This window comes from Protopterus annectens, chromosome 2.part2, assembly GCF_019279795.1.
Source record: "Protopterus annectens isolate FY-2018-M chromosome 2.part2, PAN1.0, whole genome shotgun sequence".
Taxonomy (NCBI): domain Eukaryota; kingdom Metazoa; phylum Chordata; order Ceratodontiformes; family Protopteridae; genus Protopterus; species Protopterus annectens.
Genome location: NC_056730.1, coordinates 365,156,864 through 365,183,882, shown reverse-complemented (window position 1 = coordinate 365,183,882; position 27,019 = coordinate 365,156,864). Strand labels below are relative to the sequence as shown.

The 27,019-nt window shown below is 39.4% G+C and overlaps 1 protein-coding gene across 1 annotated transcript in view; it reads left to right on the top strand.

Annotated features, from left to right (window-relative positions):
• The window catches only part of SMAP1 (small ArfGAP 1), a 3,101,511-nt gene that overhangs the window by 524,770 nt on the left and 2,549,722 nt on the right, over positions 1-27,019 (top strand). Inside the window, exon 3 of the mRNA XM_044063898.1 lies at positions 22,529-22,614. Within this exon, the coding sequence (XP_043919833.1) occupies positions 22,529-22,614 (86 nt within the window). The remainder of the gene's footprint in view (positions 1-22,528; positions 22,615-27,019) is intronic.

Sequence of the window (27,019 nt, the reverse complement as noted above, 5' to 3'; positions counted from 1 at the left end):
GAATTTTTATCATAAAATTTAACATTATACTCCTCTCTGAGTCTGCAGTAATAACAGCTCAGTCACTCTGCAAGAGTTGTGGGCTGTTGATATCATGTGGTTATGTACTTCTAGGTCTGAAGTTTGGCTTTATATTTTAGCAGTAATCCACAACTATGCATGGGTACTATCAGGATTTACCCACAGGTGGTATGGTTTGATCAAGAGGGCAAAGCCTGAGTGATTAAACAAAACCAACATGGGTAAATCCTGATATACACACAATCAGGAATGGATAATTGCTTACCGTTCTTAAATAATGTGGCTTTATAGTGGGTAAATGGGACTGTAGTATTCTTCTGCCTTTCCCAGTCAAAACCGATGTACTGCGTATGTGTATGGCACCTGTTTTGACATGCTTGCACAGTACATAACTTCAGTGCTGAAGCAGGATCAGTGTAGTTTGTCCCTCTGTTTCTCTGTTTTTTTAAAGCATGACATTTTATAAAAAAAAATTATGAGAAGCAGAACAGAAATAATGGGAAATGAAGGAATAGGAATATGCAAGTCCTTTGACAGTTGACAGGTGTGATTGTAATCATACCTCTTAACTTTGCAGAGTTTTGCAGACTGTCCTCGATTTCCTCATATTTTGCCCTGTCTTTCCCAAAATATGGTAGCGTGCTTGCGGCATTTGTTAATATGACGTCCAGCTGCTGAAAAAGACATCAGTGGTGGGGACTTCCAAGATAGCTGCACATTGAGTAACAGCTTATTCTAGCTCTCCCAATTTGAAAATTGAAACTCAGCAGAGGAGGCCAGTAGACTTGTGTTTATGGGTATATTTCAGTAAATGGCTAGTAAGTGCATTGCCTGGATGCTAGGAATAAAGAAATCCAGAAGACCTGGAAAAAATCAGCTATAAAAAGTGAAGAAGAAATACTGACTGGGGATAGTTCTGCAAAAAGCAATGCAACCTCCAGACGTGACTTCCAGTAGGAAGATATAAGACAGCTGCATACAGACCTGCTTAAAATAAAACACTGATGGAGTATATCAACACAAACGACAAAAGGTTGGAAAAATTGAAGAAGCTTTAAACAGATATTCAGATGAGATTATAAAGCTGCAGAAATCAAAGGTCAAAATGAAGAAATGGCTGGCTGAATATGAGACTGCTCAGGAGGAGATGTTTCAAAAAATAATAGAATTAGAGGACAGCGCAAGTAGGGAAACTTGAGATTTTCAGTTGTAGCAGAGAAGCTGGTAGGAACAGACTATATTAATTTTAAGAAAGCACAAATAAGCAGCTGGATTGGTATTCCACAGCAGGAGTTGTTAGTTGAAAGGGCACATTGTGTGTATGCTCCAAACCTGGCTGTAAGAAAGCAACTTAGACCTTTAATAGTAAAGATGCAATCCTACCAACAGAAGAGTTGATTCTGACAAAACTGTGGCAGAAGTACAAAGTACTAAAAGTGGGAGACAGCAGAGTGTTTGTAGAGACTGATTACTCATACACCAAACAGAAGAGGAGCAAATTTATTATACTATTCATGGAATGTTGAGATGCAGGTGTGAGATTCAAACTGCTGTACAAAGCTGTCTTCAGGGTATTCTCCCCTGGAGAGACAAAATCATATTTTGATGAAGTACATGCTAAGGAGGAAATACAAAAGTTTGTCCAACAAAAAGTAAGCTGTGAAACAGAAGGAGCGTCTGCTTCTTGTTCTTCTAGTAGTAAATGCCACATAGGGACTGTACTTATGAAACCTTTTCAAGTTTTTCAATGAAAAATGTTGGAGAGAAGGAGGAAAGCACGAGAGTTGGCTAGAAGAATTGAGAGTACATTGGAAATGAAGCAGAAACAGGATTTTTGAGATGAAAAGTAATAAAGCCAGTGATTTCATGTGGGATTACAATGGAATAATTATATATGAGAAATATGACAGGATAAGATAATCTGGAAATATTGGACTTTTTAAGAATTTGTTGGTCTTGTGGGGGACTCTAAAGCATATGCCCTATGTCATGTCATTAATGTTAGGAAACATGCTTTGGGGGGAAAGAGTGAGAAAGTTAACTGTAAGTAAATATTTTTCTTAAATAGTACTCATTTGGTGGTATGTGGTTTTTCTTTACATGCTTTAAAGTCAAGTTTTTTCAGTTATTTTTTTAAGTGTAATGGGGCTTGTAAACATGTGCTGCTGTTCTTTTTTTTCCTTTCTTCCTTCTTCTCTCTTCTTGTTCAGTTTTAAGAAATGTAGGCACTGTAATATAAAAACCCTGGCTAAAAAGCATGATAAAAGATAAATGAATATGTTTTTTTCTCATTCTTCCTTGGGGGAATGACTGGAGTAAAGATCTTAGATTGATTTAGTAACAGGTTTTAAGTGACAGCAAGTAAACGGAAAAAGAACACTAAATATTATGAGGCTTTTTTCTAGTAAATACATGTATGCCAATTTACAGTTCTGCAGCTGGTCTTCATGTTTCCATGGAAACACTGATGAAGAGAAACTGGCTGGTTCTCATATCTCCATGGAGACTATCTGATAAAGAGAAACTGGCTACAGTCTGGTAGAGAGTGATTGGCTGAGGAAAAGAATGACAAGGAGAAATTGGCTAGGAGATAATGCTCTCTGAAGGCAATCAGGTTTTCTTCCCAAGGTCAGTAATGTTCTTTGAAGGTTTCCCAAGGTAGGTAATGTTCTCTGAATGCATTCAGGTGCTTTCCCAATGTAGTCAATGTTCTCTGAAAATATTTGGGGGTTTCCCAGCTGGGAGACCTTTAAAGATAAGACAAAACCAATCAGCACTTGGTAGAAGCACGGGCTGCACTATGAGTCTTAACTTGGATGACCTTTCTTTTAGGTTAATTCAAGTTTGTGAGTGTGACTGTCAGTTTGGAAATTTTGTTCCTATTAGGAGGGTATAACTTCAATATTTGAAGGTGCACATAGTTTTGTTTGTTAGTATTAAATTAATAGGTTTTAGGTCGTATTTGGGGTGTGTGTGTGTTTTTTTTGTTTGAGGGCTTTCAATAAAACAAAAAAAAAATTATAAAGAAAAAAACACCGGTAACCACTAGTATCCAAGCCTACAAAACAAACGATAATTCCCAAAAATATGTATTCTCAGGTCTGGCTGAGAGATACGGTATACACCAGCTTTATTAGAGGTAACAAAGAAAGATAAACACTTTTTCAGTTAAAACTGCTTCTACAGATGTAGTAAAAAAACACATTCAAACTGTCATTAAACAGAAAATTCAATTAAAGGTATAACCAATCATAGACACCCACAATTTAAAGTGCAATTAAAGGTATAACCAATCATAAACACACCCACACTTTAAAGCACAGTTAAAGATATAACCAATCACAAAATTTAAAGTGCCCTTTAAATTATCAGTTTGTTTATGATTGGTTATAACTTTAATTGAATTTGCTATTTAATGACAGTTTCAATGTGTTTTTTTACTACATCTAAAGAAGCAGTTTTAACTCTGAAAGCGCTTATGTTTCTTTGTTACCTGTAATAAAGCTATTGCATACCGGATCTCTCAGCCAGACCTGAGTCTGCACATTTTTTTGAAAAAAAAAAAATTATAAGATGTGACATAGGCTCAAATGGATATGACAAGAAACAGCTGTATAAAAGTTCAACCTGCCAAACAGTGTATGCATGTAACACAAACGCTGGAACTAAATATTTAACAAAAAAGGTGTTATATATAAAAGGTGGGAATATTAACTTTTTAATACAATGATTCTTTCTGTAATGTTTTTAAATGTAAATAGCCTCACTGTTAAATACAAAAAAGAAAGAGTAGTGAACTGTATTAAAAACACAGAGTGCAAATATCTATGTTACAGGAGACACACTTAGAAAGAAATGAATATGAAAATGTGATAAAGAAAGGTTTTCAGGATGGTTATTCAGTGGAATACCTGGGACAAAGGAAGAGGGAGTACTTATATTAATTGCACAAGGCATTCACATACTGGTAGAAGAAGATAAAAATGGTAATAATGGCAGATTTATAGTGCTAAGGGACTACTGGCAAGGGAGAAAGATTACAATGGCATGTATTACATTCCACCTAAAACTGCTGTAATAGAGTTTAAGAATATTGTGGGAGAAATCAGTTTTCAGCAAGAAATATTACTTATAGGTGGGTACTTTGATTTGATTTGCAGCAGTGAAGCTCTATCGGGGGGGGGGGTCAGCAGAAGTGAAAATATAACAAAAGAGGCTAGATGTTTGAAGAAATTTATGAAAATATTTAACATGGAAGTTGTTAATTCAGTAATAGGATTCCGGAGTGAATTTGCATATTATTCCCCAAGATATAAAAAATGGACTATGTTAGACGGAATTTACATTTCACAGGAACACATGCATTTAATTGAAGGTCTTGATACTCACCCAATAAGTATTTCAGATCATGCACCGATAATAGCTAAAATAAAAGTACAGGGTAATGAGATAAAAATGAGACCTTGGTGCTTTCAAATCAGATCCAGCTTCATAGAAGCCCATTTCAATACTAAACCATGGTTATAATGTGTTCACATCTATAATAGCTAAAAGAATTGCAAAAGAAATGCCAAAACTGATAGATATGAATCAGTGTGGTTTTGTGGAGGGGAAGCAAACAATTGACAACATTAACACAACACTGATGATCCAGAGGGAAGCAGAAGGTAGGAAAATACCATTGTTGATGGTGGGTCTTGATGCAGCGAAAGCATTTGACAGAGTAAGATTGGACTTTATGAGCAGGGCAATGGAAGCATTTGCATGTCTTGAAAAAAATATAAGGTTGATTAGGAGGATATATGTGACATCGGAGGCAAAAATTATAGTGGGTGGGGTCCTCTCTGATAATTTCTGTTTGAGCAGAGGAACTAGGCAGGGGTGTCCTCTTTCCCCTTTATTAGCTGCACCATTGGCAAAGAAAGTAAGGGGCTGAGAAATTCAACGATATAATTGGTGTGGTAATCAAGTATAGCTGGTGATATTATTTTATACCTGATAAAATCAGAGAATGACATTACAGTGCTGTGGAACATTTTGAGACTGTTTCATATCTTTTCAGAATACAAAATTAATGAAGCTAAAACAAAGGCAATATCGGTAAATTATGTACCCATACACAAATTGATTCAAGAATATCCATATTTATGGGGGCATGATAAAATGGAGTATGGATTAAAATGATTCTAGTGTGGCAGCTAAGGATATATGGGAAGAGACTAAACAAAAGATAATACAAAAACTGAGAAAATGGGAGCTTTGTTACATGGATATGGAGAGTAAGATACAAGCAGTCAAAATGTTTTTAGTCCCTTTAGTCTTATACACAGGTCAGGCATCTTTTTATCAACCAGAACTGAAGCTGTGGATAGCAATTAATAAAGAGCTGAAGGACTTTATATGGGAGGGTAAGATGGCAAGTGTCAAGTGGGATAAGCTGATTCTTCCAGTTGAACAGAGCGGATTTCGATTACCTAATTTAAAGGAGTATTTCAGAGCTGTAGAAAAGTATAATTCAAAGGGGAAAGCGATGATGATGAAACAGGGGGAAGCTGAAAAACCAGGCCTTTGAGGAGAATAACAATAATCATACAGAATATTATATACATAAAGTAGCAGAAAGTATTCGAAGAACTAAGCCAACACTGGATTGGAGAAAGGAGATTCTGCCGATAGGGATGACTGCAATTAGGGATATAGACAGTAGACAAGAGGGGGCTAGAATTTAATGGAGAAAACTGACAAAGGAATCAAGGTATTGGGAGCAAATAACTAGAGGGGGAAAGATGACAGAATGGGAACATGCCAAGAATTTATTTGGACTGCAGGTTAGAGATGGCTTTCCCTATCAGGGATTGATGTCAGAACATAGGCAAAGAGAAAGAAATAGGTGGGTCCTGAATGAAAGACCAGCAATGGTAGAGTTTTTAGTAAAATCTGGAACAGAAGCTGCCATTAAAAAAAGGAATAATTAGTAGAGCATATAAAATATTGCATGATAACTATAAGAATTAATCAGAGGAGTTTAGAAAGGATTGGGAAGAGTGATTGGATAACCAATTCACAAAGAAACAATGGCAGGAAATATGTATGTCTCCAATATATGCAACTAGAAGATTTAGGATTTTTGCCCATAACAAGGCTGAAATATGCATATCAACAGCTAGTGGGGTTTGGATTTATTGGCCTGAAATTGTCCGTTGAAACAACTTAAAAAGAAGTAAGTCATGGACATTCAGAATCGCCAGTTAGCTGAAACACCTGATGTTCATAATATTCATTTGCATATATCCCATGTGCCTCTGTTACAAGAGGTTTGAGAGGTTACTCAGTAGAAGTTCTAGCTTGGCTAGTTTTCATTTAGTTTTTTCGGAAATGTTTACATAGATATTTCTATACCCCAAGTAGACTCCAGAGAATTTTTCCTCAGGCAGACAGCAAATGGAGGTGTGACTGGGAAGAAAGAGGTAATTGGGAACATATTTTCTGGGAGTGCAGTCAGTTGGTGGAATCCTGCGGGATGCACTGTTGGAGATGCTGGGTAGGCAGATTGGTCTGACAAGGGAGATGATTTTTCTACGCTGTGATACAGAATCAGAATTGCCTAGCCATAGTAAGGCCCTGCTGTGTCTAATAATGGTGGCTGACAAAAAAACAGTGATTAGAAAAATGAAAATCAAAATCTAAACCAACTATACTAAAAGTAGTGAATGTAGTAACAGAGATAAAACAACTGGCATTGAGATCTTTAGAAAAGGGTAGGAGCAAACTACATAGGAAAAAATGCGAATTGTGGGAACAGTATATACTGAGGAAGAGTGAGGTTTAAATCTGGCAAGACTTAAATGAGCTTTGTAATGTATGACTGAAAAAGATTGGGTTGATTGTAAGTGATGTATAATGTTTGCAACTGGGAGCGTGTTAGTATGGTTTGGGGCGGCCACGGTGGTGCAGTGGTTAGCGTTGCCACCTCATAGCAAGAGGTTCTCCGGTTCGATCCTCGGCTGGGGTGCCTTCTGTGTGGAGTCTGCATGTCCTCCCTGTGGTCGCGTGGGTTTCCTCCGGGTGCTCCGGTTTCCTCCCACATCCCAAAGGCATGCTGTAGGTGGATTGGACACACTAAATTGTCCCTAGTCATGAGTGTGCGCGTGTGTGCCTTCTGTGGAAGGTTGGGCGCCGGGCTGGCAACTCGACACCGTAAAACTCCACTGCCAATCATGAGCAGACTGTGATCCGCTGTGGTGACCCCTAACTGGGAAAAGCCGAAAGAAGAAGCGTGTTAGTATGGTTTGTGATGTAAAATGCTTGCAACTAGGATTCTGTTGGTGTGGTGTGTTTTCATTTATATAAATGTATGACTGCATATTTAGTAAGTAATGGTTTAATAATGATATTTTTTGTTTAAAAAAAAAAAGACAGGAATTGAATAATTTATGTAATGTTACTTAGGTTATATGATATATAGCAATATTATGTGAAGTATAATGTTTATGTTAATTATAGTTTGATTACTTTTATGTAAATGTAAATTTCCCTATGTCGCAAGTGATAATTCAGTAAAGGTATTTGGAAGAGAAAAAAAAGAAAAGGAGACATCAGTGGCTGGACTTTTTTTCTGTTGGTTCTGCACTATTTACACTGGGCACACTGAATGTGTTGTAAAATCAGTCCATTCATTTTGGATTACTAATTTCTTTATTTTATAATTTACGATACTGGTGCAGCGGTAGTGTTGTTGCCTCACAGCAAGAGGTTCTCCCGTTCGATTCTCGGCTGGAGTGAGGGAGTGCCTTCTGTGTGGAGTCTGCATGTCCTCCCCGTGGTTGTGTGGGCGTTCGAAAGACATGCATAAATGGGCGTGCCTTCGTTGAAGGTTGAACGTCGAGCTGGCACCTTGGTGTTCGTCAGAATCTACTGCCGATCATTAGCGGACCGGAGTTTCGCTGTGGTGACCCCTAACCGGGAAAAGCCGAAAGACAACAACAACAATAAAGTTTGATTTTGGCATATCCCCCTGTGAAGTATTTCAGTTGGAGTTGATTTACAAGAATTATTTCCCAAATTACTTATCCTATTTTTTTTTTTGATTAACTGTCATTCATTCAGAGTGGAGTGGCCTATTACAAGAGTAATCCTCCCTGAACTGACGATGTGTTTATGTGAGAATTTACCATAATGTTATGCCTTCACATCTCCAGCAGCTGGTGTTACTTTCCTGCTGCATTTCTCTTTTTATTGAATAAAAACAGTCAATGTAGTAGTACTTTTGAGTAATTATAGCCAAGTTGCAAATACATTCTTCTGCTTTTTTGTCTTTTTCGTTTTTGTAAGTCACTTTTTAGTCTGCAGTTTCAGTACCATATCATTTTGTTTTTTAGAGGAGTTTTTATGCTGGTGTGCTTACTGGAAGGTAAAGTTGATGAAGACATCCAGATCCTAACATTTTATTTGGGTATTCCATAGTACTGTGACATGCTGTAAAACAATTCAAATGCATATTGTTACAGTAAATTCATTAAAAGCTTTACTTTCTTCTGTTAATTTATGCTGGACTCTTGTTTGTAAGTATCAGTAATACAGCCTATAGAGGTTGCAGTTCTTACTGTTTAAATGCTATTGAGAACTGGGTTAGTGATATGCAGAGCTGAGGTGCTTGATACCATGAAAATCACATAGGTGACATAGTTTAGATTTAAAACAGATAGAGGAGATGTAGTGCTTAAACCAACATTAGCTTCTTTTGAGGGGTTAAGGAGAATGTTTGTTTGTGTCTTTCGGCTTTTCCCGGTTAGGGGTCACCACAGCGGAACTCCGGTCCGCTAATGATTGGCAGTAGATTTTTACGTACTGGCTTGCCGGGCCTAACGCACAACCTTCAATGAAGGAACGCCCATTCACGCATGTCGCTACACAGAAGACGCAGCAGTAAATTGGAATGTCTGCCATCTATTGATGTCTGTAATCAGTTTTATCAGTTTGTCATGTTAATATAGTTTGATTAATTTTATATGAATGTAGACTTGCCTGTGCCACAAGTGATAATTCAGTAGTGGTGTTTGAAAAAAAAAAAAGGCTAAGAAGTGTCAACTTCAGATTGCATATGTTTAACAGCATACAAAAGGTGTACTTATGCCTCAGTGCATGTGTACTCCTCAGGGTAGAACACTGAAGACAGAATCAGTAGATGTTCTTCCATGTCACTGTTGCAGTATTCTTTACTAAATGGATGCCTTCATTCAGAGTCTGCATGTCCTTCCTGCGTTTTCCTAGATTCCCTCCAGGTGGTCTGGTTTCCTCCCATATTCTGAAGACATGCATCTGGAGCATTTCTACCTGGGCCTCTGGTGAAAATAGGCTCTCTCCCAGTCAGACTTTCCCGGTAAACAAATGTTAAATAAAAAATAAAAATAAAGCTGGAATCTTAAATAGTCCAAATAAAAAAGTATATATAAACAAAATTAAAGTTTAGCTGCTCTTAATTTAAGAATGAGGAATAAAGAGACTCGGTCCTTTTTCCATGTTTGGTTTCCAAGGCTGTGTTTTGTATACTGCTGCTGCCCTGTCTTTTCAGGCTATTAATTATCAGACCTATATGACCAGGTATGTCTTGGCTGTTCTTTCTCAGGCCTCTTAGGTTGCCTCTGACCTTCCTGATTCTGAAGGGAAGGTTTTGGCACTTTCTTTGTTGGGTTCTCTTCCCAAGTGGCTTGCCATTCTATTAACTGTAGTTATGATGCAGCTGATGCTTCCTCTAGAGCTGCTGCTTCTAGTTCTGTGTTGAAGTCCTGCTCTTGGCTTCACCTCCAGCCTTTGCTTGATGATATTATGGCTAAATTGTTGAATACTCCCCTTTGATAATAAAAATCTCTTTGGTTTTGCTGCTGCTGAGCTTTCTAAGTCACTACAGTAAAATGACAAGGCCTTGCAGGAATTGAAGCATATTTTTCTTTCCCCTATTGCTAAATTTCAGAGAATTATCTTTTGTTCATAAGACAGTTTTGCCCTACTCCCAAAGGTAAGAAGGGTTCTACACGGGTTCCTCTTGCTAAGTCTACACAGACTCCTACTACTCAGAAACTTCCTTTTCCAGATACACTAGGTTCTGTCTGACTACCTGTTCCATCCTTTCTAAGTCAGGTCCGTTTAGCACTTCATCTTTCCCTACCCTTCCCAGTTGGTTGAGGATCATTGAGGTTTCTTGGGTTCTGTCCATCATCTGTCAGGGATACTTCATGGTAAGGAAATCCTCTCCTCCATTTGTGGGCATTTCCCCAACCTCCTCAAGATACAGCTGGCTTTCTTTACAGATGTACTTCAGGGATTTTTGTCTCAACACCATCCAAACAGTTTCCTGTCCTAAGAAGGGGAAGGGGATTTATTCCAGAATGTTTTTGGTTCCCAGGAAAGAAGACACCTGGAGGCCCATTCTGGACTTTTCTCAGCTAAACACCTTTCTGAAGATCCCTTCCTTTCGGATGCTGTCCCTCCAGACTCTGTTTCCTCTACTTCTTCTTCTGGCTGTCCTGGTCTCTGTGGATCTCAAGGATGCGTAGCTTCACATCCCTATTCATCTGTGTTTCAGGAAATTTTTGTTTCTCTCAGTTTCTTCCTTGCATTTACAGTTCTCTGCTTTGCCCTTTGGCCTCTCTGCTGCCCAAAGGGTTTTCACTAGTTGCCTCAATCCTGTGATTGCCTTTTGAAGAATGAGGGTGATACAAATCTTTCTTTTTCTGGGCAACCTGCTCTTTCAGGCTACATCTCCAGAGACATAAAAATAAAAACGCAAACAGCCACTGAAGACGACCACGAGTAGCACGGTGAACCAAACAATGTTGACTTTAATGACAGAAATGACTTAGTGCTTTCACCAAGGCTGTTTGTTTTCCTCTCTAGGTTTAATGGCAACATTATGTTGTAGAATAGGTTTTTGGATGACCTTTTAATTTTATGGAAAGGTGAAAAAACGGCGGTAGATTTTGTTGACTACTTGAACAGTACCACCAATTTTCTCAAGTTTACATATGAGTGGAATGATGAAGTTATTAATTTTTTGGATTTAACCATTAATAAAACTAATGTAGGTTTTTCGAGTACTATATATAGGAAGGAGAGTTATTCTAACTCCCTGTTGCATTTTGGAAGTTGCCATCCCTTTCACCAGAGAAAAGGTGTAGTGAAGGGGCAGATGGTTCGAACATCTAGGTTAGTTAGTGAGGATGACATGTTTAGGAAGGAGATTTTTAAGTTGATTGGGATGTTCCTGGAACGAGGATACCCTTTAAAGCTTTTACTTAAAATTAAAAAAGTTGTGATGAGGAAAAGGGGAACAGATTTTATGCCAATTTTGAACATTAAAGTTCAACCAGGTTACACTGGTAGTAATAATAACAATAATAAGAAAACTGGAACATTTTTTGTTTTAAAGTATAATAACAGGGCATCTGAATTGTGTGATAGTTTGAGAAATATGTGGAGGCACTTTTTAAGTGATGAAACCAAGGGAATTGTAGGTGTTGAACCAGTGATTGTCTTTAGTAGGGGGGAGAACTTAAAGTCTATTTTGGAAAAAGAAGTTAGGCCTTACAACAAATCATGTATGAGTAAATGTGGGGCGTGCAGATGGTGTAGGTTTATTGGCGAAGGTGCCTACCTTTGTGTTTTCGATTACAAATACACTATTGCATGTCCCAGGCATTGTAATTGTAATAGTAAAAATTTAGTATATGTAGCCTCTTGTATGTCATATGATGCATTTTATGTGGGTATGACTACCCGAAGATTAAGGGATAGAATATCAGAGCATGTTAGATCTATTAGGAAGAAAGATATGCATAATGCACTTTATTTACACACCACCACATGCTCTAATTCTAACAAGTTTTTGTTTTTTGTTGTGGATCGTGTCTCTGTATTTGGGAAAGGGGATGTGGCCAAAAAAGTTGCTGTTTTGGAAGCAGAATGGCAACTTAGATTAAATGCTTTGAGACATCCGGGTCTCAATGATTGTGTGTCTTTGAAACCTATTTTGAAATTTAAATCAAATCAGATTTAGATATTTAGTAATAGTTAATATTGTATATATTTTTTACCACATCGTTTAGTGTGTTTTTTAAGAATTTTAGATAGATAGTGAATATCATATTATTTTATTGCCTAAGTCAACATTAGGATTATTTAAAAATTTAAAAATTAGATTAGGATGTTCATTGGTTGTTGCACTGTGATGTCAGCCTATTATCATGGGGTATCTGCTATAAAGGTGTTTTAATTGTGAATGTAAAATGACTCTGAAGAAGCCAGCATTATACTGGTGAATGCGCTAAGTCATTTCTGTCATTAAAGTCAACATTGTTTGGTTCACCGTACGACTCGTGGTCATCTTCAGTGGCTGTTTGCGTTTTTATTTTTATGGTATTATACCCTGTTTTGGGGTGTTTTTGTTTTGGTTACATCTCCAGAGACCTTGCTTCACTACCTCCACTATGCTGTTTGCCTTTTGCAAAGCCTAGGGTTTACAGTAAATTTTCAGAAATCCATCCTGACTCCTCCCCAGGATCATATTTTTCTCGGCTGCAGGCTCCAGACCATTCCTGTGCTGACCTCACTACCACCACCCAAGGTTCTTGCACTAATTGCCTTTTTTCAATCCCTTCTTCCTCGAACCTTAGTTAAAACCATGAAGTTTCTAAGTGCTCTAAGATTCATGGCCTGCACCATTCCTATGCTACCTCTTTCCAGACTCCATATGAGAAAGTTACAGTGGTCCCTAAAGTCAGTCTGGCTCCAACACTGTCATCCTCTAGACTTTCTAGTCCATCTTCATCCATGGCTCAAGCTAGAGCTTCAGTGGTGAGTTCATCAGCTGTCTCTCAACACAGAACTTCCTTTTCAGCCTCCATTCCCCTCTCAGGAACTTTTTTCAGATGCCTCAGACACGGGGTGGGATACTTCTTGCGGCCTTTGCAAGGTGCAGGGTCTCTTGCTCGTTCTTCAGAAGTCAGACCACATCAACATCAAGGAGGTAAGAGCTCTCCTTTGGTCCTTCAGTCCTTACATACCCTTTTTCATCCAAGGTCTCTCAAAATCTTTACAGACAGTACCACAGTGATGTGGTTCATCAACAAATAAGGGAGATACATGGTTCTACCTTCTGTGCAGACTAGTTCTTCAAGTTTGGGATCTAGTTGTCCAAGTCATGTGACTCTTCAGGTTGTTCACATTCCTTCAGAGTGAAACATTGTGGCAGAATCTCTAAGCAAGTTCATTAAACAGGCTCACAAGCGGATGCCTCATAGAAATGTGTTTTTCGATATTATCCACCAGTGAGGTACTCCTAAGGTTGACTATTTTACTTCCCCTCTGAATAGACAACTTTCTCTTTTTTGCAGCAGAGCCCCAAGTCAACTGGCCTAGAAGGATGATGCCCTCTCTTTGTCTTGGAAGGGGATGTTTCTCTATGCCTTCCCTCCCCTTCATGCCATACCGAGGATCCAGCTCAAGATAGTGCAAGACCTCCCCAAAATCTTATTGGTGATTCCATTTTGACCCAGACAACATTGCTTCCCTCCTCTTCTGCACCTTGCTAAGGGCAGTCACCACAAGTTACCTCACAGGGTGAACCTACTTGCACAAGACAAGGGATCTCTCATCCATCTTCAACTGTTCACTCTTCAACTGACACTGGGAGTGGTAGGATTTTGATTCCTTTTCGACACTATTTTTCTGAGGACGTGCTTTGGGTTTTGTAGGAGGCCAGGACACCCACTATCAGGAAATCCTATGTATCCAAATGGAAGAGAATTTCTGTCTGGTGCCTTGCTCGTAACTAGGATCCACTCTGTATCAGGATTCCTCTCGTTCTCTCTTATTTGTGTGAATTGCTATATGCTAGGTTAGTGTGTACTTCTGTTAAAGCTCAACTTTCAGCTATTTCTGCTTGTCTGCCTTTATCTCATTCTCCTCTGGCCTCTATGTTTGTGGTCAAGTGGGTCTATATTACAAGAATGAAGCTTTAGTTAATCGAATAACTAAAGCTCAATCTTGTAATATCGAAACCGTAAAATGTCGAATGGCCGCTTCAACCCAGGGAAGTGCTTCCCTTGGCTGTTTTGTGGATTATGCCCTCTTCTCTAGTCTGGAGTGATCTTGGAGTTGGTATATTTAGTTAGGAAGGGTGTGGGGGACGAAGCCCCCCACTTGATTTCAGGTCTAAAGTTTTTTTTTTTTGAAGGGGCCAAAGGAAGTGTTTACCTGGGTAGAAACAGCTGTTCAACATTTTCCGGTTTCGATATTACAAGATCGAGCTTTAGTTATTTGATTACCTAAAGCTCTGATATTGTAATATAGACGTGGTCAAGCAATTTCTTAAAGTGATCCTTTATATTAGGCCTCCCAGGAAACCTATTCCTCCTTCCTGGGACCATTTTTTTTCATCTTACCTTTACACGTCTATTGCAAGATCACCAATTACTGGAGAACCCACATTCTGCCTCTCATTAGTCATCTTGGGATTAGTGCTTCTGTTTTCTCCTGGTGAGAGAAGGAGCACAGATACATTATTTCCTGGAGACTGCTGATCACCAGAAAGCCTAATAACTGCTTTATGGGTGACAGCTTGGAATCTGTGCTTATATTCTGGTCCTGATGAGAGATGGAGCAGAGTTTGCTATTCAAGGCATCTACCAGGACTAGACTACAAGCCTACAGACCCTTGTATCATCTGGGACAAGACTCTGTGGATCACTAAACAGGCTAAGACCTGCTTCTCATCTTGGGATTGGTGCTAACATTTTGCTTCTGGTGAGAGAAGAAGCAAAAGAGCATTGCATTCCAACAGAGTGAAGCTGTGGTGAGACCAGCACTAGTATAGCCATTCATGTGACTACGCTCTTTTCATCATTCTTGACAAGCTAATTCTTTGTTTTCAGTTACTACTGTTGTTTCTAACTTCAGGATATCCACCTAAATACTTCAGCCTTAAATTTTCAGGGTCTGCATATTAGTTTCCTCTCAAGTGTTTGGCATTGTTCTGTAGAGACTCACACACCTTCAGTGACATTTTTCCTGTAAAAGCACAAGTGAAATTTCTCCAATACCTGGTTGCACACAGGACAACTAGTTTGCAGTGACAAACACTGTCCCCATAGTAGCAAACCGGTTACTCCTGACAGTGATTGATATTCTCACTCCAGCTGTCTAATCAATAAAAAAGGGTCTGTTGCCATAGACATGAACTTTCCTACTGTCTGTATTACTGGCTTGGTGGATAAGGGCATCCTAAGGTAATGTAGAAATTGCCTCCTGTTTACTGACAACCAGTTAATTCTCAAACAAACTGATATGGTATATGAGAGATGTATTTACACAATGTCACTGGAGGCAAAGCTCACACATAAAAGTACTCCTAATGTCAGTAAGGTTGTCAGTAGTACACACGTTGCATCCATCATGCACAATTCAAAGCAATCATATCGACCCACATATGCTGAGGTACTTAATTATAAACTTCCTAAATCACAAAGACCTCCTAGACAAAGTACACATAACAAATACCATCAGCAGCCCCAAATGCACTCTTTCAAAACAACACCCACATCAACACATAGAGCTACATCTCATGGAGCCTCTACCTGTAAGCCCATGAGGCAAGCCACCACACAGTCCAACATTCTAGTCATTGGAGACTCCATCGTGAGGCACACTGATGTCCCTCTCACCAGGCTGAGTAACGAGAAAGCCACAGTCAGTTGCTTATCAAGCGCTAGGATCCACCACATTACGGAGGCACTCAGGTCATTGGACCACAATTACCAATATGACTCACTCATAGTCCATGTGGGAGTAAATGACCTGAGAAGTACCTCCCTAGACTATATGAACAGAGACATCATGGAGCTCTCGAATATGTGTCTCAGGCTGGTATGAGCCTAGCATTGAGCAGCATTTTACCTTCTCCAAGGACGATGCCACAATATGAACATGACTGGAAGAACTCCCTGGTCAGCCTCAGTAAGAAGCTGAGATCCCTCATAAAATCCTCCAAATCTAGTTATGAAAACAAAATCATCATATAGACAAGCACAAATCATTCTGTAGCTATGTCAAGAATCTCATTGGCAACACTCAGATCTGCTCTGAGTTACAGCACAATGACACTAAATATACAGAACCAACTGATATTGCCAACATCCTGGCAGATAGGTTCACTGCTAACTTTACCCCCTCACCCCCTAAAGGGCCCATCTCTATACCGGAAGAATGCAGAGTTCCTGTAATCATGGCTGCACAGATAAAAAAACACTCTCCTAAGCCAAGAATACAGCATCCATGGGACCTGGCAACATCCCAGGCTGCGTTCTGCATGAACTACAGAATGAACTGGCACCCCGCCTAAACACCATGTTCAGTCATAGCCTCACCTCAGGCTTTGTGCCCACTGAATGGAGCACAGTGACGGTTATCCCACTCCACAAAGCGGGAGCCACCACGGACCCCAGGAACTACCACTCCATTAGCCTAATGAGCCTGGTCTGCAAGGCCATGGAACATATCATCATGGAACTTATAAACAAAGATATTGATGATCCCCAAACTCTGGACCCCACCCAATTTGGGTTTGTAAAAGGCAGATCATGTCTCCTAAACCTGACTGACTTCTTTGAAGCAGTCACCAAAGCTGTAGACGAGGGTAACGTGGTTCACACAGCTTATCTTGATCTCGCCAAGGATTTTGATACCATCCCACACCCTGGAATTATAGATAAACTCACTAAACTAGGTATAAATTCCTATGTCACAAGATGGATTGCCAACTGGCTCACTGACAGAACCTACACTGTGAAAGTAGCAGACTCCAAATCCGACTTTAGACCAGTGACAAGTGGAGTACCACAGGGTTCAGTCCTGGGTCCTTTCCTGTTTGATATCAACTTTTCTGAAGTACGGGCTAACACAGAAGGTCTTTGGCTAATGAAGTTCACAGATGACTGCAAACTAAGAGCCATAATTAAAACTCCTAATGATGTGGACATCCTACAAAAGGGCCTCACTGAGACAGATGCCTGGTGTCAAAGCCATGGCCTCAAGCTCAATGCCAAAAAGTGCATTGTCATCCCCTTTGGTAAAAACTCTGTACCCATGAGCTACCAAATAGGTGAGTCTACTTAACACCGAAAGTGTGATGAGAGACCTTTGGAAACAGGTGGACAGTAGTCTCTCCTTTGATAATCACATCGCCACAGTAGTCAGGAAATCCTTCTACAAGGCACACCTCATCACAAAAGGCTTCTCATCCACGAAAAAAAGAGGTCATTGTTCCCCTCTACTCGTCACTCAGACCCATTATAGAGTACAACGCCCCTTTTGGTATGTACCTCACAAGACATCTACAACAGCTGGAAAGGCCGCAGAAATACCTCACAAAGAGTATTACCGGCCCCAAACAGATGCCCTATGCAGACATTCACAAACAACTCCAGCTTTACTTCATCATATATTGCCTACTCAGAGGCAATGTCTGTCTAACATACAAAGCTATGTCAAACCCAGAGCTGTTGGACATGCTCCACTTAAAGAAATCCCAATTCCTCCGAGCTACACGCTGTAGGGACCTCAACCTTGTCACCACAATAAACAGAACATGCTGGAGGGATAGATTCCTGTCCCAGAGACTTCCCATACTCTGGAACAAACTACCTATTTATATCAAACAAAGCTCCTCATTAGCACTCTTCAAGAAAAATCTTGATAATTGGATGGGAAATAGGAAATTCACCCTGGGGGTTACCTCTGTAGCTCTGCTCGACAGGGGCACAGGAAAATAATTTTCTTGGGTGACGAAAGCCAGGGTACCTTTTTGGCTAGGCTTGTGTAGGCCCTAGGGCCAATAGCCTAGTACCTACCCATGAACCTATGAACCTATATGATTTACTTTAATAATTAGCTTAGTTTTTGGTGTTATTCTAAGGGTGTGCAATATTTGTCAGCATGGAAGGAGATGAGCAACATACTATGCTGCTTTGCCAGGGATTGTCTGCACCTCTCCCCTCTAGGCTTTCGATTATTAGCTAAAACATTGTTTTCTCCCATAGTGCCTTTTTTAGGCTATGCCATACTGAAAGTACTTCTGACATAGTAAATCAAAACCAAGAAAATCTAAAAGTATTACTGCTCAATGCTAGGAATCTAAACAAAAAAAAATCCACTCCCTAGAAGCTCTCTTTACCCTAGAGAATGCTGATGTCTGTGTGGTCACTGAGACATGGTTTAAAGCCACGGAGAGCACACCAACAGTGCTAGGTTATAATGCCTTCCACACATTTAGGCCAGCTACTTCACAGGCAGGGACTAAAGGTGGAGGTGTCTCTATTTACATCAAAGATAAATATACTTCAAGGCTGATCAAACAGGACAATGCACTTGAGCTGCTCCATGTTCAAATCACCATAGGCAAAATCCAATACCACTTCCTTGCAAGCTATAGGTCCCCCTCTATGACCCCAGAAACTCATACCATGTATTTAAACTTATTAGAAACACTAACCAACCAACCCAGTACCATATTCATGGGTGACTTTAATTACCCCACTATGAGAATCCTATACAGCACCAAACATACATGCACAGAGATTCCTGGATTTTGTAAACAGAAACTCCCTGGACCAGATAGTCAGTACACCAAACAGGGTTGCAAACATACCAAATCTGGTTTTCACTAATATGGGAGAGTGCTGCACACTCCCTACTGTAATGCTTTCCCTGGTAAGGTCAGACCACAAAATGGTCCCCTTTGAAGTAAAAATAAAACATGGACCCCCAGCTAAACCTGGAATATTCAGGAGCTATCCTAAGGCTAACCTCCTGCTATTAAGTGAGAATCTGACAAAATTTCAAGTCCCTATAAACCCTGAGAACACTGCTGCTTATGCAGAAGTGTTCACAGAAACCCTGTACAAGCATGTTAATAGCTGCATAGAGGTAGAGGCAGATGTACCGACCAAGAAAAAGTACAGAACTAACTCAAAAAGCAAGCCACCGTGGTGGAATCATAAAATCAATAGGCTGTATAACAGGAGGAAAATCATGGCAAAAATTAGGAGATGCAGCACCCAGCAGGATAAATCCTCACTCTCATCAAACTAAAAAAACAACTCAGAGGACAAATAAAGTCTACCAAAGCCAAATTTAAGCTACGTTTGGCCTCCCAGGCCAAGGACAACCACAAAGCATTCTTAAGCTATGTCCACAACCTTAAAGGCAATACACAATTGTGTGCAGAGCTGATAGTAAACGGAGCCACCTATACTGAGCCAGAAGACATAGCAATCCTCCTGGCTGATAAGTTCAGCTCCAGCTTTACCCCTCTGTCCCCCTCAACCTTCTCTCAGGAAATATCATCAAATATAACTCCCCCTACTATCACTAGGGAACAGGTCCTTAATGCTCTCTGTAAGACCAAGAACACCGCATTAGTGGGCTCAGACAATATCCCAGGATGCCTTCTAAATAGCATGAAACAAGACCTGTCAGGGCCTCTGGAATTTCTGTTTAAGTGTAGCCTCCAAACAGGCTATTTGCCTCATGAATGGAGAAAGGCATTCATCCCTCTGCACAAAGGTGAGCCATCTACAGACCCACTCACTAGTCGTATATGTAAAGCCATGGAAAGAACTATCATGGAGATGATCAATAGAGATATAGTAAACCTCCAGACACTGTCCCAACCCAGTTTGGATTCATCAAGGGCAGATGATCATGCCTACTCAACCTGGTGGAGAAGGTCACCGAAGCAATGGTTGAGGGCAAAATTGTTCACACTGCCTACCTTGACCTGGCCAAGGCATTTGACACAATACCCCATTCAGGCATTGTTGACAAACTCAAGAGGTTAGGTGCAAACCCAAATGAGACCCAATAAGTTAGAATTGGGAAGTCCACCTTTGCAAAGAGGCCAGTCACAAATGGAGTCCCTCAGGGATCATTCCTTGGACTGCTCCTTTTTGGCATTTACTTCTCAGAAGTCAAGGACAATGTCAGAGGTCTCTGGATGACTACAGTTGCAGATGATTGCAAATTAGGAGCTGTCATTGAATCTCACACTGACACAAATGTTCACCAGGTGGGGCTGATGCAGACAAACTACTGGTGTCAGAGCCATCGACTAAAACGAAATATCAAGAAATGCATAATAGTATCCTGTGGGAAGTCATCCAGCCCTGGTAACTATCATATTGACAACACACCCCTTAGAGTTGACCCAGTAGTCAGGGACTTAGGGACACACATAGATAGTAATGTAGACTTTGACTGTCATGTGTCTAAAGTGGTAAGGAAATGATTCTATATTGCAAAACTTATAAACAAAGGTATGGCATCTAAGTCCAAAGAAGTCATTGCTCCACTGTATTTGGCATTCATCAGACCTGTCATTGAGTGCAGTACCCTCAGGCTGTGGAGGATACTTGAGGATACTTGAAGGATGTGAGAGGTGAAAACGCAATATTTACTCAGTAGCGTGATCTTTGGAGAGCACTATAATAAATACAGGGTTGGGAGGGTGGCCTAATGGTTAAGGTGTTTGCCTTACAAACACAAGGTACAGGGTTTGAGTCTCACAGGAGATAAATGGCAAGGCTTAAAATGGCTTGCAGGGGCAGTTAGCCTAGTACTAATCTATGAACCTATAAGGATGTTATCAGTATGTATGTCATATAATAGTACTGGTAGCATATATTTATCTCTCTTGCTCTCTATTCTTACACATGTATATGTGTATATATATATATATATATATATATATATATATATATATATATATATACGTGTGTGTGTGTGTGTGTGTATATATATATATATATATATATATATATATATATATACACACACACACACACACACACACACACACAATGTATGTATATATATATATATATATATGTGTGTGTGTGTGTGTGTATACACACACACACACACACACAGAGCAAATATATATATATATATATATATATATATATATATATATATATATATATATATATGTATAATATTTTTATTATCATAATTTTGAATGGCAAAACATATTTTATTCAAATTGTCTGATGAAGTTTGGTCTTTTATCCAAATGAAAAGCTCTTTACAATAAATATTGAAGGAGTTTTTCCATTCACCAATATGTTTTTTTGTTTTTAAATAGTTTGTGTTGGTGTTTTGGATGATTTATTAAATTAATTTGCCAGCATTTTCCATCTCCGCGGTTTGCTAGTCAGAAGGTTCTTCACACCTTGAATTTGCACAGACAGCTCAGGTATTATTTAGACAAGACTAAGGCTATTTGAAAGTCTAAGCAGCTTTTTATTTCTTTTCATTCTAGATCTCTAAGTTTGGCTGTTTCTAAGCAAACCATTTCCTCTTGGATATCTAAGACCATTTCCTTTTGTTACTCCTTTCATGAGAAAAGTCTTTCTGCCTCTGTAAAGGCTAATTCTGTCAGGGCTGTGGCTTCCTCTGGTGCTTTTTTCAAAAGACTGGACACCAATTCCGTCCTTGAGGCTGCTACTTGGACTTCTGTCCATTCCTGTACTAAACATTACAAATTGGATGTTGTTTCCAGAGCAAGGACTGGCTTTCCAGTACTACCCAGCATGGGTTTCTTGAGGGCTGTGCTGGGCCTCCATCCTCCTACGTTTCTTCTTTAGCTGTTTTACTCTCCCTTTAGTAAAGGATACTGCAACAGAAAAGGACATAGTACAGTTGTGTAAAATCTTACCATAGCAGAAGATGTCCTTCTCTTCACTGTTGCAGTATTGCTCCCTCCCTCCCTTCTCCCCCTTTTGCTCTTCTTTTTCTTCTTTTTTTCTTCTGAATGCACATGTTCCTCCTCCTCCTCCTCTCCTTGGACTGTTTTTCCTCCTGGGGCTTTTCAATTCTCAGGTATGTACGTCCATATGTCATCTTTATGTCCTACACCATGAGTGGGGAGCATAAGTGTGACATACGACATCCTGGAAAACCTAAGGCTTTGATATACTGGCTGGACATTGGGCTTCCCTAGGCAGGGGATCCCTTTAGTCAATAATACCGCAACAATGAAGAGAAGGACATCTACTGTTATGGAAAGATTTTACACAACTCTACTTTTTTTGGACAGTAGCCTATCTATCCTAAGCTGCTTTTATGTTGTCCATCTTGTCCACATTCAGGAACTCCTGAAGAAATAGTACAGTGAAATGTTTTACTTATGTTAATTAGTTGGTGACTAGCATCTCTTAACTTGAAGTATACAAAGGCACAGGAGTATAAGCTGCTTTTGGTGATCCATGTTCTGAAAGTGTGCTGACTTCCGCAGGTGATGGATTTCATTCACGTTAGTGGTTGGAGAGAGACTGCTTTTGAAGCTCTAATGCTACTGAAAGTGACCAAATGTGCTTTATAATTTGAAAAACTGTAGTGCTTTCCACACCGTAACAAACAAAGAATAACTTACCTGCTGATTGTTTTCTTCCTTTTTTAGTGTATGCAAGAAATGGGAAATACAAAGGCCAGACAAATTTATGAAGCCAATCTTCCAGAAAATTTTCGAAGACCTCAGACTGATCAGTATCCTTTGGCTGTTTCAGAAAACTCTGATGAAAAACATATTAGTTCTCTCCTTCTACTCCTATTCCTTAAATGTCTTTCAGAGTACTAGAAATGATGCATTACAGTATAAAAACTTTATTAATGCAGAGATGGTATAATGTACTTTGGTCAGTTTATCATGAGGGTTAGTAATATGTTTCCTCTTTACCAGATTATTGTTTTGTAAATTAGTACTGCATTTTCATATTCAGATATTATTTCATATTAAGGAAAATGAAAGGGGTTGTTGTTTTAAATCTGTCATTCTGTGTTATGAAAAACAGTACTGCATGGACTTAGAGTAATAAATAAATGAGTTAGATGAATCAGGAAGCACTAAGCACCCATACAAATTCTCTTACGTACGCATGCAATATGCAGTAATTTTCAGGAAAGTCATACTGTGGAATGGCTGATTTTACTTGCATGATTTAAAGGTTTTGTTTTAATTAAAATACTCATTTAGTGTGCATTTAAGGAGCATATTTGTAAGTTGGAGTAGGCTGTGTGACCTTTTCTTGGTTGACTGCTTGATGTACTGTTGTTTGTTAAGAAATTCATTTTCTTAAGTACAGTTACAGATGTCCCTCCTGTCAGTGTTTATGATGCATATGGGAAGTGCCTGAACTTCTGAAAATGTTTTATACCTCATTTATTTGATACCTTAGCCCCTTATTTTAAAAAGGAGTGATTTGACATCAGCTGTCTTTTAGGGACACACAATTTTACTTTTATTTGTTTGTGTTATTCTTTGTGTTACTTTCTTTAGGAAGCTGTTTCCAGTAGGGCTTTGGTCTGTTTTGAGATGGTATTTGTACAGACTTTGAGACATTTGACCAGGTCATGGAAGGGAGGTGGGAATTCATCTTCTCCTTTGAGTTAGTGGAGATCTACAGCTAAGTTGAGGAGGATAAATAGGCACCAAATGCATTGTTAGTTTGGAGGCATTGATTATGAAAATAGACACTGATTTGGTGCAGTGAGAGGATGTGGAGTTGCTATGAGAAGTGTCTGCTCATTTTGAAATTGCGCTGTCATACTGCTGAAAGCCTGTAAGTTTAACCTAGTTATCATAGACTACACTAACACAGAGACATCTAGGTAGTGAGCTCAGATGGAAGTGGTCATGGCTGGGACTGACAGCAGAGAGACAAATGTTGAAGTGCTGCAGAGAGGTGCTGACGAGGCAAAGTCTCTAGTGTGCAGAGACAATGAAGGTAAATGAAAGTGATTTAGAGGCAGCTGTATCTGGAGCTTGGAGGCTGAAAAAAATGGAGGCGTCCAGCGATCCTTGAGTAACCCTGCAATACAGACTCTCTCCTAAATTTTTACAAAAGCCCAGAAAATCACAGATGCATGACAAACTACAGTGTCCTTTACTAGTGACAAAAATGTTGTGAGTCCTATGTTTGTGGGAGACATTTCTGCTGCTTAGGGTTACCATCTGACCATGTTTAGGTAGGATTCCATATTTTGGCTGTTTCCTGTGAAAATGTGAAAAATGTGAAAAATGACAAATGTCCTTAAATTTCATGACAAAACATATTTTCTAAGTTTCCAGTAACAGATGCATGAACAGATTTATTTTGTACGTAAAGTGCATCTTAGTATTATGTGAACCAAAAGAAACAACTCAGTCTGCAAGTGTGCATTTCTTTTGCGGCATAAAAATAAAGTCTGGTTCTTTGCACTGATTATGGGTATGATTTGTCCTGAAAAAATCTCACATTTCCATCATGTGTCCCATCCTGAGCATTTGAAAAAGGTGGTAGTCATGCTGCTGCTGCAGATTTATTGCAATAACTTAATAGATTCTGATTCTTTAGGTAGCAATCCCATAGAAATACATGTTTTTGTACCTGTGAAGAGGGAGAAACATTATAAAATCAGTTTCAATACCTGATTTGGGTTTGTTGCGTTTTGTAAAAATAATGATTTAACAAAGCCATCTGTGGAATGGGCTTATTTTAATGCTGTGGAGATTATACTAGACTCTGTGTAAAATATGTAACATTAAGGTGTACAGCGTTCAGCTAGCTTCATGGCTTGGAAGGATGAAGACCTGAATTAGTATCAAATAACCTGTCAAGTAGCAGTCTATGGAGTGGCATAGCTGACACTGGGCAGGGAAGAATGGAACAGCAAACACCAGTCCAACAACCTTAGGGGAGAATGGTCGGTCCAGGGAGGGACTATGACCCTTACCTGCTGTAGCTGCACATAGTACCACAGACTTGATACTGCATATGTGGACACATGTATTTGTCTCCTGACATAAGCACATATCTGTGAGCAAAGTCACTGTCATGTCAGATGTTAGAGCTCATAAAAAAGAAAATCCTAGTCTCTAGTATGGGTAACAGCACCACCCATGCTTCTTCCTCTGGAGAAATAAGTGGGCTATAAGACCCTCGCTCCTAGGGGAATGAGTAGAGTGTAGGACTCTTGTCTGTAGAGCAGTGAGTGGGCCATAGAGCTTTCACCTCTAGGGGAATGAGTGGACCATAGGGCACTCACCTGTAGGGGAATGAGTGGGCCATGGGGCTCTCACTTGTATGGGAATGAGTGGGCCTCTTTTCAGGATAGACCTGTGGTGGTATTTATACTACTAAGGGAAATTTGTCCAGGGCTTTGGGGAGCTAACTCCAGGTGCCATGGAATATTTTACATCCACCTGAGCTACCAACAATTTGTAATATTTGAGTTTGCCCACATTCTGTTTCCTGTATCCCTGCCAGATTTTCCAAGTTGTGTGCTTTTTCCTGTGTGCAGCAGCTCTGGTTTCACACCTTCAAAGGCAGAAATGGAAGTTGTGCAAGACTGCAGTGCCTAGTCTGCATTGTTATGCACTCTCTTTAGTTCCTGTCATCCTCTGAGAATTGCTGACCCTGTGTTTCACTTCAGATGATTTTAGCTGTGTAGCAGCTCAGACACACTTAGATTTACCAGTTAGTTTTCAGTGGAAATGTTAGATAATTGTACGAAATCCATGTTATACACTTCAAGTGAAATAGAGTTGCGTCTGTTCCCTATTAATGCATCACCAGGTATGCTTTTGTTGTACCTGAAGAATACCACACTCAGTGTTTGTTTTGCTTAAGGTTTGAGAATAAACTAGTCTTTTGTAGCATTTGTTTGAAATTTAATTGGAATATTAGATGAAGAGAGTTAAAGGCACTTTCTCCATTTTTAACTGAAAAGTCCTTATAGTCTTGAAAAAGATTCAAAAAAGGAGAATTTATAGCGTGAGAGAAGTACTGAAAGAGGAGAGGAGAAAAAGCAGAAAATTGAAAAATGTGAGGAAAACTGGGAAATCAAAAAAATCAGTTGCATAGACTAGTAAAAAATCAAGCCCTCTACCAGCTTGAAAGAAGGGAGAATGTGACCTCTGTGACAGTTCTCAACCTGTCACAGAAGTACACAAGGAAAAATGAATAATTTTTGTTTAATTTCAGGGCTTTTCACTGTTAAAAATAAAACAGCACCCGCATCAGTACCTTCATTTCAGCCTTCCAAAATAAATTTTTTGTGTTCATGAAACGGCAGGACCTGAATGCACAATAATGGGAAATCCTAAAGTCTAGCTAGTGTTAAAGAGACTTATCCTCAGCAGACCCATCTGTAAGTATGCCAATATTTGCATTTTTGCTTTCACCTGCAGATTCTTTGCCAGTGAATATTTCAGAATTGTGCAAAAAACTCTGGTGCAGCAGAAGAGACATATCTTGGTCTCCGGCCTGCATCAGTATCCTTCCATTTTATTTTGAAAGATGCAAACCTTCAGTGGTATCAGTGAAAGTCCTTGAGGATTAAAAATATAAAATCAGTCCCTCTTTTTTATGCTGTGAAGAAGAGAAGGAATTTTATGTTGAACATGTTAAATCCTCATTATATCCAGACTTTGCCATCAGGTTATATCCTCACAACCCTATAATTCCCCCCTGGTTGCTGAGGACAGCACATTTACTGAGCTTAATCTGTTTTGCAGGAGAGTATTTTGGTTGACCTGCAGGGAACTTATCCAAGTAAAAAAGCAATGAGAAAACGGGTCTGCCACAGTCTTTTGGAATGTCCTTCCTCTGTTTCATATATTTTAGGATGTCATATAGACTAACACGGGGCAGACATCAACCCCCAAAAGAACAGCTAGATTCATTAGGGCACCAACAGATAGACGGAATCTTTATAGTAATCAAAAAGTAGATTTTTCTACTCTTCTCTTTCCAACATTGCATTCTAGGAAGACAGTCTATCTGGCTCCTTTGGCTTTTAATATAGAGTTGAGGTTGTGACACGTATGTCAGGAAAGTATGTATGCTAGGTAGTATAGCCATAACAACAGTTAATTGTATGGCCCACATGGTTGCATATCATTTTTCCATCC